This window comes from Schistocerca piceifrons, chromosome 1, assembly GCF_021461385.2.
Source record: "Schistocerca piceifrons isolate TAMUIC-IGC-003096 chromosome 1, iqSchPice1.1, whole genome shotgun sequence".
Lineage (NCBI taxonomy): Eukaryota > Metazoa > Arthropoda > Insecta > Orthoptera > Acrididae > Schistocerca > Schistocerca piceifrons.
In genome coordinates this window covers 1141412183-1141428212 of record NC_060138.1, presented here as the reverse complement: position 1 = coordinate 1141428212, position 16030 = coordinate 1141412183, and the positions used below count along the sequence as shown (strand labels likewise).

The 16030-nt window shown below is 39.6% G+C and overlaps 1 protein-coding gene across 1 annotated transcript in view; it reads right to left on the bottom strand.

Moving 5' to 3' along the window:
• The window catches only part of LOC124780818 (sorting nexin-29), a 182118-nt gene that overhangs the window by 18307 nt on the left and 147781 nt on the right, over nucleotides 1–16030 (bottom strand). Inside the window, 3 exon segments of the mRNA XM_047253810.1 lie at nucleotides 1502–1642; nucleotides 5161–5436; nucleotides 15403–15580. Coding sequence (XP_047109766.1) covers nucleotides 1502–1642; nucleotides 5161–5436; nucleotides 15403–15580 — 595 coding nt within the window.

The following is a 16030-nucleotide window of genomic DNA, read 5'->3' as shown; positions in this document are numbered from 1 at the left end:
CTCTGCAGGAGAGAGACTCAGCAGCTTGGTACGGGCTTTTATTGAAGTTTCGAGTACGTACCTTCACCAAGGAGTCAAGCAGTATATTGCTCCCTCCTACGTATATCTCACGAAGAGACCATGAGGATAAAATCAGAGAGATTAGAGCCCACGCAGAGGCATACCGACAATCTTTCTTTTCACGAACAATACGAGACTAGAATAGAAGGGAGAACCGATTGAGGTACTCTAAGTACCCTCCGCCACACACCGTCAGGTGGCTCGCAGAGTATTGATGTAGCTGTGGATGTAGATTCTTCCCCTAACGTTTAAACAGTTACTTTATGTTCAGTTCTAATTCTATGCTAAGTGTCCTGTCAGTTCTACCCGTAGGCCTAGCTTTGTCAAGCATAGACCACATGACTGAATTCCCATGAAAGGTTGAAATTTATCATTTGCAGAATTTGTAATCATTGAACTTGGGAGAGAGAAGACAAATATGTGCAGAAACATCTTAAACCAGAGACGCATTCAGTTCACTGGTGGGAAAATACTGGCTGCTTTTCAACAGAATAATCATTTTTGAAAGCTTCAGTACAGCCAAACGGAGAAAACATAGGTTATTTAAGAAGAAAATCGTGTTGAAGTTTTTGCAAAAGCAAACATTCCAGTCAAAAAGTTCCCAGTCAGCACTTTTTTTAACAGTCAATTTCAAAGAACTGAGGCTTGCTTTGTCTTCAATCATGTAGCATTACAACCTTTTAAATTTGTACATCTACTCATTTATAATAACATACGAAAAAAATTGTGAACTTTTGACAAAAACAGACAAGAATTTTGCCAAAAACAGGTGCAAATTTTGCCAGAAGTAGATGCTACAATTTTCAGTTCCTTAAAGTGACCTATGTTAATTGCAATGCATTTTTGACAAACACAGGAGCACTAAATAATTTTGGTTGCTTAAAACTTAATCATAACAATTTCTGTGAAAATTCTTGTTAAAGGTAAAAAAAAGCTCTAAGATAATCACAACCCTGGATGTATATGAATTCATGGATTTATCAAAGTATTAACACTCTTACGGCACAAATACTTTTCTGTGTGTTCCTCTTTCTTTGACACCCACAGAAGAGAAGTTACATGACAGACAAAACAAATTTATAAATCCGTAAGTCACAAAACAAACGCTATTTCTTTATTAAACTCTCAGTTACTGCTACCACAAGAATGCCATTATAAGAAGACAGAATTATCATGATCTGAACTGTAAATTTCTAACTACATGTAATTCAGTTACGGTAGCAACTGCAAGTCACTTTGAAACAGAGCCATATTCGTAATTTGGAAAAGCGAGTAACTATCCAATGAGTTGTTACTTTTACACTTAAATTATTTCCAGAATCTTATCCCCGCACCCCCCTCCCCCTCCCCCCTGTCCTCTCTTCATAAAGAAAGATATACCAATATGGAGATATCAACCTCACCAAGGTAAATGAGGTACTGGAAGGGAGAAAAAACTTACTTTGTTTCCAAGAGTCTTCTTGGGAGGAAAATCAAAAGTAGTGAAGACAGCATCTTGTTTCTTCAACTGCTTATGGAGACTGTAGAACTGGGCATATCGCCTGTATATATTCCATTCATCATCTCTGATACGAACAAATACCTGTAACAACATACACAGTTGGAAATAGTTTTACATTGGCCTACAATAAACAGCTTCTAGTAATAAGAGACTGAAAATGTAATGCACTTTCATGGTAACACAAAGCATGAAATAATATGACAGTGTGCCAAAGTTTTTATCGTAGACCATAGATCTATTCACAGATAATGTGGTATCTCCTGCAGGCACTCTACTACTATTTTTCTAACTTCATTTTATTACATATATTATGATAGAGTTTACCTCTGAAGTAATTTCCAAAATGTGACAGAACAAAATCTTAAACAGTTGTTAGAATAGTAAGGTTGGTTAGTCAGATCTGACTACAAAGTATTTTGTGAAGACTTCAAAGCACTACGAATAAATTTTAGGAAACAGAACCCTTTAAAACATTGAGCACACCACTTCAAATATGTAGTCTTGCCTGGTATATGACGATACAAAGAAGCAAGTACTTTGAGGTAACTGCTACCATTCAGAGGTTTTGAGAATGAAGGTACGGGTCAAACCCACTGACAGAATAGTCAATGAATACCTTAATAGCTGTTTCTTCCTTGCAACATCTGTAACTGGAGACAGTCTTGCGTCAACATTCATGTCCAATACCAACTGCTCTATTAAGTGATGTAGGATCTCCAATTACAAATACAACACTAACATCTGTACATGCCTGTTGAAGTCCAAGTTTATAGATTTTTTAATTGTTATCGAAACTGGGCCAGAACAACCTGTTACCTTGACAGGCAATACATATAAGATTAAATGCCTCTACCTCCTGGGTATAATACTGAATGTAAGTGCCATCTACCATATACTGAACCAGTGCCATCTACCGTATACTGAACCAGTGTCCCAGAGTATGAGGTCCATCAAGTTCCAACACGAATAGCAACTCATTATAAATTTGACCCTTCCTGGCTACATCTGTAAGGAAAAAAGCAAGCTACAGCACAGAAGTTGGGGACTTTTCCAGTGAATGTAACTCCGAATGAGAAGACAACTGCATGAAATGTGTGTGAATATTTGTGTACTATAACTGCTACAACAACTATTTTGATTCATTTTTAGTAAGTGTGAGTGTGTGTGTGTGTGTGTGTGTGTGTGTGTGTGTAAAAATGTATTTACATGGAAAGAAATAATCATAGTCATGTGGCAAATTTTATTTCAAGAAATATTAGGCAAATGGATTAATAAGTCATAGTTTTCAAAATACCAACACAAATTACTTACAGAAGAATGGAAAAGCAGACAGTGGCCGACCTTAGTGATGATCAGTTTGGGTTCTGGACAAAATGTAGAAACTCTTGCAGCAATACTGACCCTACAGCTACAAAATAGTTTGGAGAAAGCATTGTATGTTTGAAGAACATTTTTGACAATGTTGATTGTAAAACACTTTTTGGAATTCTCAAGGCAGCAGGGATAAAATACATGAAGCAAATGATTATTTAGAACATGTACAGAAACGAGACTGTAAGGTGAGCAAGCAGTAGAAGAAACCGAAGACAAATTTGGGAGAGAGATCAAAGCTCAAAGAAGATTAACAAAAACTAACATTTATGGGTGACATTTGAATTCTGTCAGAGATAGCAGAGGATTTCAAAGAACAATTTAACAGTACAGATAGTGTCTTGAAAATATTTTACAAGATAAATATCGATAAAAATAAAACAATGATCATGAAGCATAGGTGACTTAGCCCGCCTGGTTGGCCGTGCGGTCTAACGCATGGTTCTCCTGGTGGGAAGGAGCGCCTGGTCCCCGGCACAAATCTGCCAGGCGGATTTGTGTCTAGGTCCGGTGAACCGGCCAGTCAGTGGATGGTTTTTAGGCAGTTTTCCATCTGCCTCGGCAAACGCGGGCTGGTTCCCTTTTTCTGTCTCAGTTACACCATGTTGGCAACTGCTGCATAAAGAAGTTCTCCACGTATGCATACACCACCATTACTCTACCGTGCAAACATAGGGGTTACACTCGTCTGGTGTGGGACATTCCCTGGGGGGGAGGGGGGGGGGGGGTACACCAGGGGCTGAACCGCACAATAACCCTGGGTTCGGTGTGGGGCAGCGGAGGGGTGAAGTGGACTGTGGTAGTCGTCATGGGGTTGTGGACCACTGCGGCTGCGGCGGGGACGGAGCCTCTCTGTCGTTTCTAGGTTCCCGGTTAACATACAATACAATATATACAATAGGTGACTTACATCAGGCAAAGCCAAGGAACTTCCATTCACTAGGCCATGGGACACAAAGTTGAACAAGAGTTTTGGTATTTGGGCAGCAAAATAACTTGCTATGGTTTAAGTAGAGAGGATGTAAAATGAACTCTTGGGGAAGTTTTTGAAAAAAAGAGAAACAGATTAACACTTAATATAAATTTGGGTGTTAGGAAGTGTTTTTTGAAAGTATTTAACTTTAGTGTAGCCTTGTATGGAGGTGAAAGGTAAACAGTAAGTAGTACATACAAAAATAGAATTGAAACTTTTGGGATGTGGTGCAACAGAAGAATGTTGAATATTAGATTGGATAAGAAATCAAAACTTACTGAGTTAAACTGGGGGGAAAATAAATTTATGGCACAGCTTTACCAAACGAAGAGATCGTCAATTGATACGGCAGATTCAGAAGCAAGTGAGTGAGAGTGTAATAGCATAGAGGGAGACCAAGGCAGGTTCAAATCAATGTAAATTGCAGTAGATATACAGAGAGGTTAAACAATGGAAAATCCAGCCCGTAAGCCCCTCATCAAAAATAGCCCAAGCACACACGCACGTGCGCGCGACTGCAGTCTTAGGCAACTGTAACCACACCATCTGTCATCTATTTTTGACGACGTAGTCCTTATGGGCTGAAAGCTTTATTTGTGACAGTCTTTTCGTTGTGCCTATCTGTGACTCAGCATCTCCACTATGTGGTGAGTAGCAACTTTCCTTTTTGTAATAATGTTACACAGATATTATTGCACAAACTGGACTAGCACACAGCACTGCATCGAACTACGAACCATTATTTGGGCTGACAACATTTTAAAGGCTTCTGCATCAATCAACCAGTAGATACTTTGGCACTAACCCAGTATTTGTGATATCAGAGGCAGAAAATAAGAATATCAACAGAAGTCATTGAACTGCAGACAGGCACAATGGGAAGACTGTTATACATTTGAACTTTCTTCCAAAAAGGCCTCTTTCTAAAGTAGAAAAAACACATATTCACACAAGCACAACAATTATTATTCCTAAACACATTCAATAATATGAACAAAAGGTCCTTCCTTATCTACACAAATGGTTTATAGAGAAATCTGCAAACTCACTTGTTGGACAGACACATCGCCATAACCAATTACAAACAAAAGCTTACAGACTACACTTCTTTTAAAACAAAAAAATTACAACCATCTTTGTAATACGAAGTGTGTTATTTGTATTGATGACAGCTTCACGTATCAAATGCCAATTCCTAATCTGTTGAAATTTAGGCACTATTTAAAACTGAGGTTGTATGAAATATGCCACTGACCTGATAAACATGGTGGACATCTGAAGAACCTCCGGTGAGGAATGCGGAAGGAATCCATATATTTACAAGTGCACGTGCTGCAGCACCTAATGAGCTAACATCATAGTCTGAGGTGACAGATGCTGCATCTTCATCCGATGTATGTGCATCATCTGGCAGCGGTCCTCGCAAATCCACTAACTCCTCCCTCAGACGTCGCAATGCTGCCTCCTTTGACTGCAGCTGACGATGCAGGCGATCGTTGAATTCCATCAGCTCACCATGCATCTCTGCCACCTGCAAATGTTTAGTGAAATGCTTGTTTGTCCAGTTTCTCTAACCAGTAAGTGTTTTTTAATCACAATCAAGAATGTAAGCAATTTTCATTAAAACTAGAGTGGTAGGGTTCTAGGCCTGCATATGTGACTTGTTGAAAATAAATCTTTTCTGTTCTTAGGTTAGTAGTTAAGAAGTTATGTTAATTTCTTTAAGAACTTGTAAAGTGAAATGGGACATTCTGCCCACCTGACTTTATCGCTGATTATCTCTGGCACCCCAAGTCCCTAAAGTACACTTCGAACAGCGCTGGGAAGGCAGGAAGAACCAGGCAGCGAGTCATAGCAGACATGAGGGCATTAGGAGAGTGGGTCAGTTGGTCATTAGCTCTGTTTATGTCAAGACTTGGTGTAACTGATCAAGCCAGAGCTACGACATTGAGCTCAGCATGTTGTCGTCCTGTCCGCAAGCACGGATTGGTCTGGCTTTGATATCCCATGCTGTGTGGGACTGGGAGCGAGCTGGCAACCACACTGAGTATTTCCAGGATTATCAAATATCTGTCACATCGTGTGTTCATGGTCGGTATTCCTTATACTACGACACACCCACCTCTACTGCCTGCACTTGATGGCTTGCTAAAATATTTGTTCCAGTGTCATTATCTAGGCCAAGGAGCTGTTGTTTCAGATTATTCATACTTCTGATAGTCAAATTTGGCTGTATATATAATTGTACCTGTATTTTCAGTGTTTTCATGCGCCATCATCACATTTTAGCAAAAGATCTGGCTGAGAGCCTGAGAAATTTTGGTCTCACTATGCAGGTCTAAGGCATCCAATCAGTCCCTTGCTGACCAGTCTGGTGTCGCATTTGAAGATAGCAAAACGAAAACTGAGTTTCAAATCTCACATCCAAGAATTTGTTCACACATTAGAAATATATCATCATTTGACCATGTGACAGATTACCTTATGGATGATATATAATAAGCATATCTGACATGGAGAAACAACTGAAAGACTTGAAAACAAATAAATCACCAGGTTCGGTTGGAATCACAGTTCCATTTTACAAAGAGTACTCAGTGGCACTGGTCCCTTACCTAACTTGCATTTACCATGAATCTCTTGCCCAGCACAAATCCCCAAGTGACTGGAAAAATGGGCAGGTGACTCCAGCATATAAGAATTGCACAAGAACAATATTTTCTGAATCTGTGTTGGTTATGTATCAATAAGTCACTTTCTTCAAGAGTCACTTTCTTCAAGGTGATTCATAATGTTCGAGTACAGTATATGCTCCAAAATCCTACTGCAAATTGAGGTCTGTGATAAGGGTCTGTAATTCAATGGGTTACTCCTATTTCCCTTCTTGAATACTGGTGTGACCTGTGCTACTTTCCAGTCTTTAGGAACAGACCTTTCGTCAAGTGAGCAGTTGTATACAACTGCTAAGAAAGGAGCTATTGTGTCTGCATACACCGAGAGGAACCTGATTGGTATACCATCTGGACCGGAAGACTTTTCTTTCTTAAGTGATCTGAGTTGTTTCACAACACCTAAGGTATCTACTTTTATGTCACTCATACTAACAGCTGTTCTGGTTTTGAATTCTGTAATATTTACTTCATCTTCTGTCATGAAAGAATTACAGGAAACTGTATTTAGTAACTCCGCTTTAGTGGCACCATCATCAGTGTTCTGACATGTTTTGTGTACCATGGTGGATCAGTCCCATCTCTTATTAACTGATGCGGTATGAATCTCTCTATTGCTGTCCATACTGTATCTTTAAATTTGAGCCGTATCTGGTCTACACTTACATAATTAGCTTGGAAGGAATGGAGACTCTCTCTTAGGAAGGCATCAAGCAAAATTTTATCTGCTGTTTTAAACAGATATATTTTGCGTTTATTTTTAGTGGTTTTGATTGATATCGTTTTGAGCCTCGCTACAATGACCTTGTGTTCACTACTCCCTGTATCCGTCATGATGCTCTCTATTACATCAGGGTTATTTGTGGCTTAAAGGTCAAGTGTGTTTTCACAACCATTTACAATTCGTGTGGGCTCATGAACTAATTGTTCAAAGTAATTCTCAGAGAAAGCATTTAGTACAATTTCAGAAGATGTTTTCTGTCTACCACCGGCTTTGGACATGTATTTTCGCCAACAAATCAAGGGCAGACTGAAGTCTCCACCAATTATAACTGTTTGAGTGGGTTACTTATTTTTAATGAGATTCAAGTTTTCTTTGAAGCGTTCAGCTATTGTATCATCTGAGTCAGGGGGTCAGTAGAAGGAGCATCCAATTATTATTTTGGTATGGCGGTTGAGTATAACCTCTACCCATAGTAATTTGCAGGAATTATTCATTTCAACTTAACTACAAGATAAACTACTACCAACAGACACAAACACACCACCACCTATTTTATTTAATCTATCATTTCTGAACACTGTTTGCGCCTCTGTAAAAATATCGGCAGAATTTATCTCCAGCTTTAGCCAGCTTTCTGTTCCTATAAAACTGCCCAGTCCATGCCACAAAGCCCCTGCTACCCATGTAGCCACCACCTGTGTGTAGTGGAACCCGAAGTCCCACCACCCTATGGCGCAGCCTACATGGTCGCAGAACTGTCTGAGCCTCTGATTCAGACCCTCCACTCGGCTCTGTACCAAAAGTCCACAATTGGTCCTGTCGACAATGCAGCAGATGGTGAGCTCTGCCTTCATCTCCATATGGTGGCTAGTGGAATATCTATGTAGATACAGACATTTTGCATTTAATCTTTTATTTTATATTTGTTTGCTTTAACAGAAATTTTTCTGTATTTAATGTATGTATTAAAATTGTGTTTTAGATTCACATGACTAAATACCATGAAAGGAGACACTGCTTGTAAGATCTAAAGGTACCACCTTGCAGGGGTAAGCTTGCGATTTTCCTTACGGAACTGTTTGCTTTGTGTTAAGTTCCATGCTAAGTGGTTTGCCTAAATTGCTATCAGATGTTATTCTGAGCATTTCTCAGGTTTTCCTGCATCACATTTTATTCTGCTTCGAGAGACAGTACCTTTGCAACTACTATGCTTTTTGATAGCATGAAAATTTAGTTAAGGATAAATTTTGAAATTTTGTCTACATTCCATCCCGGAGATTCCAGGTTCGATTCTGAAATTTTGTGGTGGATTAAGAGCCCTTACGCTGACCATTTCTTAAGATGGTGGCCATTAATAGTTGTTTAAATAGTTTGTTTGGTCTATGTTTTCCCTAAGTTGTGTTTGTTAACAACCCTACATAGTATTCTTAACCTTGTGGCTGGGTTTTCAGCAGTTTGTGGCCGCATTATCGGCTGCCTTTGAGGTATGACCTTGATCTGCTTATCCTGCTGATTCATATTCTTTGCTACAAGATTTTAAGCTAAGTAGTGACTGTAAAATATTCCAGAGGTAAAATAGTCCCCCATTCGGATCTCTAGGCAGGGACTACTCGAGGACGTAGTTATCAGGAGAAAGATAACTGGCGTTCTACGGATTGGAGCGTGGAATGTCAGATCCCTTAATCGGGCAGGTAGGATAGAAAATTTAAAAAGGGAAATGGATAGGTTAACGTTAAATATAGCAGGAATTAGCAAAGTTCGGTGGCAGGAGGAACAAGATGTGAATACAGGGTTATAAATACAAAATCAAATAGGGGTAATGCAGGGGTAGGTTTAGTAATGAATTAAACAATAGGAGTGTGGTTAAGCTACTACAAACAGCATAGTGAACGCATTATTGTGGCCAAGATAGACACGAAGCCCACCCCTACTACAGTAGTACAAGTTTATATGCTATCTAGCTCTACAGATGACAAAGAAATTGAAGAAATGATTGATGAGAGAAAGGAAATTATTCAGATAGTGAAGGGAGACAAAAATTTAATAGCCATGGGTGACTGGATTCGATAGTAGGTAAAGGAAGAGAAGGAAACGTAGTAGGTGAGTATGGATTGGGGGTAAGAAATGAAAGAGGAAGCCGCCTGGTATAATTTTGCACAGAGCATAACTTAATTATAGTTAATACTTGGTTCAAGAATCATGAAAGAAGGTTGTATATATGGAAGAAGCCTGGAGATACTAGAAGGTATCAGATAGATTATATAATGGTAAGTCAGAGATTTACGAACCAGGTTATAAATTTTAAGACATTTCCAGGGGCAGATGTGGACTGACCACAATCTCTTGGTTATGAACTGTAGATTAAAACTGAAGAAATTGCAAAAAGGTGGTAATTTGAGGAGATGGAACCTCTGACAGAAACAGAGGTTGTACAGAATTTCAGGGAGAGCATAAGGGAACAACTGACAAGAATGGGGGAAAGAAATACAGTAGAAGAATGGGTAGCTTTGAGTGATAAAATAGTGAAGGCAGCAAAGGGTCAGGTGGTAAAAAGACCAGGGCTAGTAGAAACCCTTGGGTAACATTAGATATATTGAATTTAATTGATGAAAGAAGAAAATATAAAAATTCAATAAATGAAGCATGCAAAAAGGAATACAAACATTCTCAAAAATGAGATCGACAGGAAGTGAAAAATGGCTAAGCAGGGATGGCTAGAGGACAAATGTAAGGATGTAGAGGCTTATCTCACTAGGGGTAAGATAAATACTGTCTACAGGAAAATTAAAGAGACCTTTGGAGAAAAGAGAACCGCTTGTATGAATATTAAGAGCTCAGATGGAAACTCAGTTCTAAGCAAAGAAGGGAAAGCAGAAAGGTGGAAGGAGTATGTAAAGGGCGATGTACTTGAGGACAATATTATGGAAACGGAAGAAGATGTAGATGAAGATGAAATGGGAGATATGATACTGTGTGTAGAGTTTGACAGAGCACTGGAAGATCTAAGTCGAAACAAGGCCCCAGGAGTAGACTACAATCCGTTACAACTACTGGCAGCCTTGGGAGAGCCAGTCCTGACAAAACTCTAGCATCTGGTGAGCAAAATGTATGAGACAGTTGAAATACCCCCAGACTTCAAGAAAAATATAATTCCAATCCCAAAGAAAGCAGGTGTTGACAGATGTGAAAATTACCAAACTATCAATTTAATAAGTCACAGCTGCAAAATACAAATTCAAATTCTTCACCGATGAATGGAAAAACTGGTAGAAGCTGACCTTGGGGAAAATTAGGTTGGATTCCGTAGAAATATAGGAACACTTGAGGCCATACTGACCCTACGACTTATCTTAGAAGCTAGATTACGAAAAGGCAAACCCACGTTTCTAGCATTTGTAGACTTAGAGAAAGCTTTTGACAATGTTCACTGGAATACTCTCTTTCAAATTCTGAAGATGGCAGGGGTAAAACACAGGGAGCAAAAGGCTATTACAATTTGTACAGAAACCAGATGGCAGTTATAAGAGTTGAGGGGCATGAAAGGGAAGCAGTGGTTGGGAAGGGAGTGAGACAGGGCTGTAGCCTATCCCGGATGTTATTCACTCTGTATATTGAGCAAGCAGTAAAGGAAACAAAAAAAAAATTTGAGTAGGAATTAAAAATCCATGGAGAAGAAATAAAAACTTTGAGGTTCGCCGATGACATTGTAATTCTGTCAGAGACAGCAAAGGACTTGGAAGAGCAGCTGAACGGAATGGACAGTGTCTTGAAACGAGGATATAAGATGAGCATCAACAAAAGCAAAATGAGGATAATGGAATGTAGTCAAATTAAATCGGGTGATGCTGAGAGTATTAGATTAGGAAATGAGACACTTAAAGTAGTAAAGGAGTTTTGCTATTTGGGGAGCAAACTAACTGATGATGGTCGAAGTAGAGAAGATATAAAATGCAGACTGACAATGGCAAGGAAAGCGTTCCTGAAGAAGAGAAATTTGTTGGGTAGATCACATAACTAATATGGAGACACTGAATAGAATTGGTGAGAAGTTAAACTTGTGGCACAACTTGACTAGAAGAAGGGATTGGTTGGTAGGACATGTTCCGAGGCATCAAGGGATCACCAATTTAGTATTGGAGGGCAGCGTGGAGGGTAAAAATCGTAGAAGGAGACCAAGAGATGAATACACTAAGCAGATTCAGAAGGATGTGGGTTGCAGTACGTACTGGGAGATGAAGCAGCTTGCACAGGATAGAGTAGCATGGAGAGCTGCATCAAACCAGCCTGAGGACTGAAGACCACAACAGTTCTAAATTCCTTCGGAATATGCTTGTTTTGTACATTATGTGACTTCCGGGTAGTTAAGATTTTCTTAAATAAGGTGCTGCCTTCATCACCATTAACAAGTTGTGTTAATGTTTCCAAATCATTTAACCATAATTAGTATTTGAGCCTAACTTAACATTAATTTGCCTCTTGGGTGGATAACCTTAATCCATTTGTGCTGTTTTGGTACTTTATAAAATTTTCAGTAGATTTTATGCTGTTCAAAAAGATTTCGGGCTTGCAGCCAGTCGCCGTAAACTTCATTGCACGATATTTCGGCTGGACAACTGCCAGACATCTTCAGGTGAGCCGAACAAGGACTGGCAAAGACGTTCTCCGCTCCAGCTTATATAGTGCGCTGATAGTACTGCCGCTCATGCGTTGCAATTGCTTAGACAGAAGGGCCACACCGCCCAGTGGCAGCGCCCTCACTGGTGGAACTGCAGTACTCAGCTGCCGTCAGTATTGTCGCTGGCTGCAGTTATCTAAGTCTTCTGGTGTCTTCGTCTCGAGCAAATTTCAGAGATGACAGGATACCATGCGTTATTCAATTGGTAAACACTGTCACTGTTCATTAGATTTCCTACAATGCATATTTCAACTGATTCTTTGATAATGGAGTCCCAAAAAGTAGTTGCAGTGGCCAAAATCGAAGTTTTGTCATACTCCATTGAATGTCCATTAGAAATACAATGTTTCGCAACTGCAGACTTACTGGGTTGCAGTAGGCGAGTGCAACGTTGATGTTCTGTACAACGCTCTTCCACTGTGCGTGTTGTCTGTCCTGTATAGGCCATACCACATTGACATGGTATTTTGTAAATTCCCACCTTCCGCAGTAACAAATCATCCTTCACCGATCCCAGCAAATCCAAAATCTTAGAACGCAGACAAAAAACCACTTTCACATTAAAATGATTAAGAATCCTTGCTATCTTGAAGGAGATATTTCCGACAAAGGGAAGAAAAGCTAGGGACTTGGCTGGCGGTCGGGTTCTTCTGAAAGCTCCTCCTCAACGCAGTAATATAACTGCTGAAGAACGGGCTGCATTACGGAACCTTAGAGAAGATCCAGAAATAGTAGTGCTTAAGGCTGATAAAAGTAACTCTACCATTTTGTTAACTCGTGGGTTGTATTTGGAGATGACGTATAGTCTACTTAGTGATACTATGTATCGGAGAATTGATCAAGATCCAACAGCACGTGTGCAACGGAAGACATGTGCACTTTTGAACTCTTCCTCGCTAGCTCCAGAGACCATGAAGCGGTTAAGACCACATGGCAGCGTACCACTGAGAATGTATGGTCTTCCTAAAGTGCATAAAGAATGTCTGCCTTTACAGCCTATAGTTAGTAATATTGACGCACCCACATATGATTTAGCCAAACATCTAGCTTCTTTGTTGAGACCATTTGTTGGCAAATGTTCACACCATATACGGAACTCTGCTGATTTTATTAACAGACTGGGGGCTCTCCACTTAAGTAGTTCCGATCTTTTAGTGAGTTTTGATGTAGTTTCCCTTTTCACAAAAGTACCTCTTGCGGATTCCTTGATTTTAATTGGTCAACAGTTTGAATCGGACATTACTGCTTTGTTTCAACATTCTCTTTCCTCAACTTATTTTATGTTTAACCAGTGATATTTTGAACAGTCTGACAGTGTCGCCATGGGCAGCCCTCTGTCTCCTCTGGTGGCTAACTTCTTTATAGAGGATTTTGAGGAGAGAGCACTTGAATCAGCTGTCTGTAAACCAACTGTTTTTTGGAGATACGTTGATGAGACTTTCATAGTGTGGCCCCACGGAGAAGAAAAGTTAATGGAGTTTTTTCATCATCTTAACTCCATCCATGAGAATATTCGATTTACTATGGAACTAGAGAAAGATGGCTGCCTTCCATTCCTGGATGTTTTGGTTAAACAGAAGAGTGACGGCACTGTGGGACATTCTGTCTATCGCAAGCCGACTCACACTGATTTGTATTTGCATTCTTCAAGTTGCCATCACCCATCACAGACCATGAGTGTGCTTAAAACCCTTGTACACAGGGTGCACACAGTGTCGGATGCAGAGAATTTGCCTAAGGAACTGGCACATTTGAGGACAGTCTTCAGAGACAATGGGTACTCGACCCGGCAAATAACAGGGCCTTCTCAACTAGAGCCAGGAACCGGGAAGTGGATAAAGAGGAGGAAGCGCCAGCCAAGTCCCCAGCTTTTCTTCCCTTTGTCAGAAATATCTCCTTCAAGATAGCAAGGATTCTTAATCATTTTAATGTGAAAGTGGTTTTTCGTCCGCCTTCTAGGATTTCGGATTTGCTGGGATCGGTGAAGAATGATTTGTTACTGCGGAAGGCGGGAATTTACAAAATACCATGTCAATGTGGCATGGCCTATATAGGACAGACAACACACACAGTGGAAGAGCGTTGTACAGAACATCAACGCTGCACTCGCCTACTGCAACCCAGTAAGTCTGCAGTTGCGGAACATTGTATTTCTAATGGACATTCAATGGAGTACGACAAAACTTCAATATTGGCCACTGCAACAACGTTTTGGGACTCCATTATCAAAGAATCAGTTGAAATACACATTGCGGGAAATCAAATGAACAGTGACAATGGTTACCAATTGAATAACGCATGGAATTCCTTCATCTCCGAAATTTGCTCGAGATGAAGATGCCAGAAGACTTAGATAGTTGCGGCCAGCGACAATACTGACGGCAGCTGAGTACTGCAGTTCTACCAGCGAGGGTGCTGTGGCCCTTCTGTCTCCGCAATTGCAACGTATGCACGGCAGTACTATCAGCACACTATATAAGGAAGCGGAGAATGTCTTCGTCAGTCGTCGTTTGGCTCACCTGAAGATGTCTGGCAGTTGTCCAGCCGAAATATCGTGCAATGAAGTTTACGACCGGCCGCAAGCCTGAAATCTTTTTGAACAGTTGATTCACCGGGAAAATTTCAAATTTTACAGATTTTATGCTGATTTATAACAGTGTATTTGCACCCCTGTGTGTTAAGGGCCTGTTTCTTAAAAAAAAAAAAAAAAATAAAATAAAAAATAAAAAAAAAGAGGTCAGTTTCCTGAAAATCCTTTGAAGGCTTCGTCACCGTTTCTTAAATTATCTTATGATTTTTTTAGCTGTTACACTTTGAGCACTTTGTTTTATAAGGAAAGAGATTAAAAAAACTTTTTTTACAGTTTAATATTTATTCTGGCATTGAGTTTTGTGGCTTGTTAAAGCATATTACTGGTGTAAGCAACTAATTAATTTTACTGTGTCACCCATCATTATTTATGGTTATTTTATCAATTTATTCATGCTGTAATGTGGTGCTTTAATAAATCTAAACAATCAAACAACAAATGACACTGCTATTCTGGGGTCACCCTTCCGTGCTTTCCTTGTTCTATGCCATGCCGTGCTTAGGGATTTCACAGTCAGTGGTTTTCTTGAAGTTTGGAATTCACATAATTCATGAACAGAGAATTCTGCTCTTAAATGTATGTCTTTAGAGCTGTCAAATTTTAACAAACTAAGCTACACCTGACGAAACATAATATGCAAGAGATAAGTGTGACTTAATTGTGAAAAAGATTACTGTCACTGCTGATCTTGATTGGCATCTTTCCTTGTTCACCAAGTTATCTCTGTAACATTTATTTTAACCAACTGCCACTGTATTTGTCACATTCTAAATTTGCTGCAAATTCTAATTACATTTCATTGAGAGATATATGGTATAACACTTGCAATAATAATGCACCTGTATAAGTTTCTTCTCATACTCCTGAGCTTCATGATGGTAGTCAGCTGGATCAACAGGCCGAGACTGCTGCCCTTCAAGACTTGCAAGTGCTTCATATGCTTGCATGCCATCCCGTTTCAGCATTTGCACTGCACCAACATATTTGCGGAGCTGGTGTTTTAGGAGTTCATTCTCCCTGAAAAAAATAGGAATTGCTCTCTCTGTACTAAAAATTTGAATACACAACATTTTGTTGGAACAGAATTTTTATGCTATGAAATTAAAATGTAAAAAACATTACTGCAATCACTATTTTGTTGAAAACTGCCATTTTGCAACCGTGGCTTTATTCAAAATGTAAAGTCAATCCTTTCATAGAAGAAGACAGAACCAGCCCCTACTGAGATTGCTATTTATTTACACAAATAGTACCACAACCAGTTTCAAACCACGCAAGTTCTTCTTCAGACAACTGTTCACGTCAAGATGCACATTTGGTGAAGTTTACATAAGGTTTTAGCTCCTTATTCCCCTTGTGGTGAAAGGTTCATCACATTCTTCGATAGTAAAGGATTAGTTCACCATGAGGATGTTCTTCCAGGTCAAACAGTGAGCCAGACTTTACCTTGAAGTCTTGAAACATCTG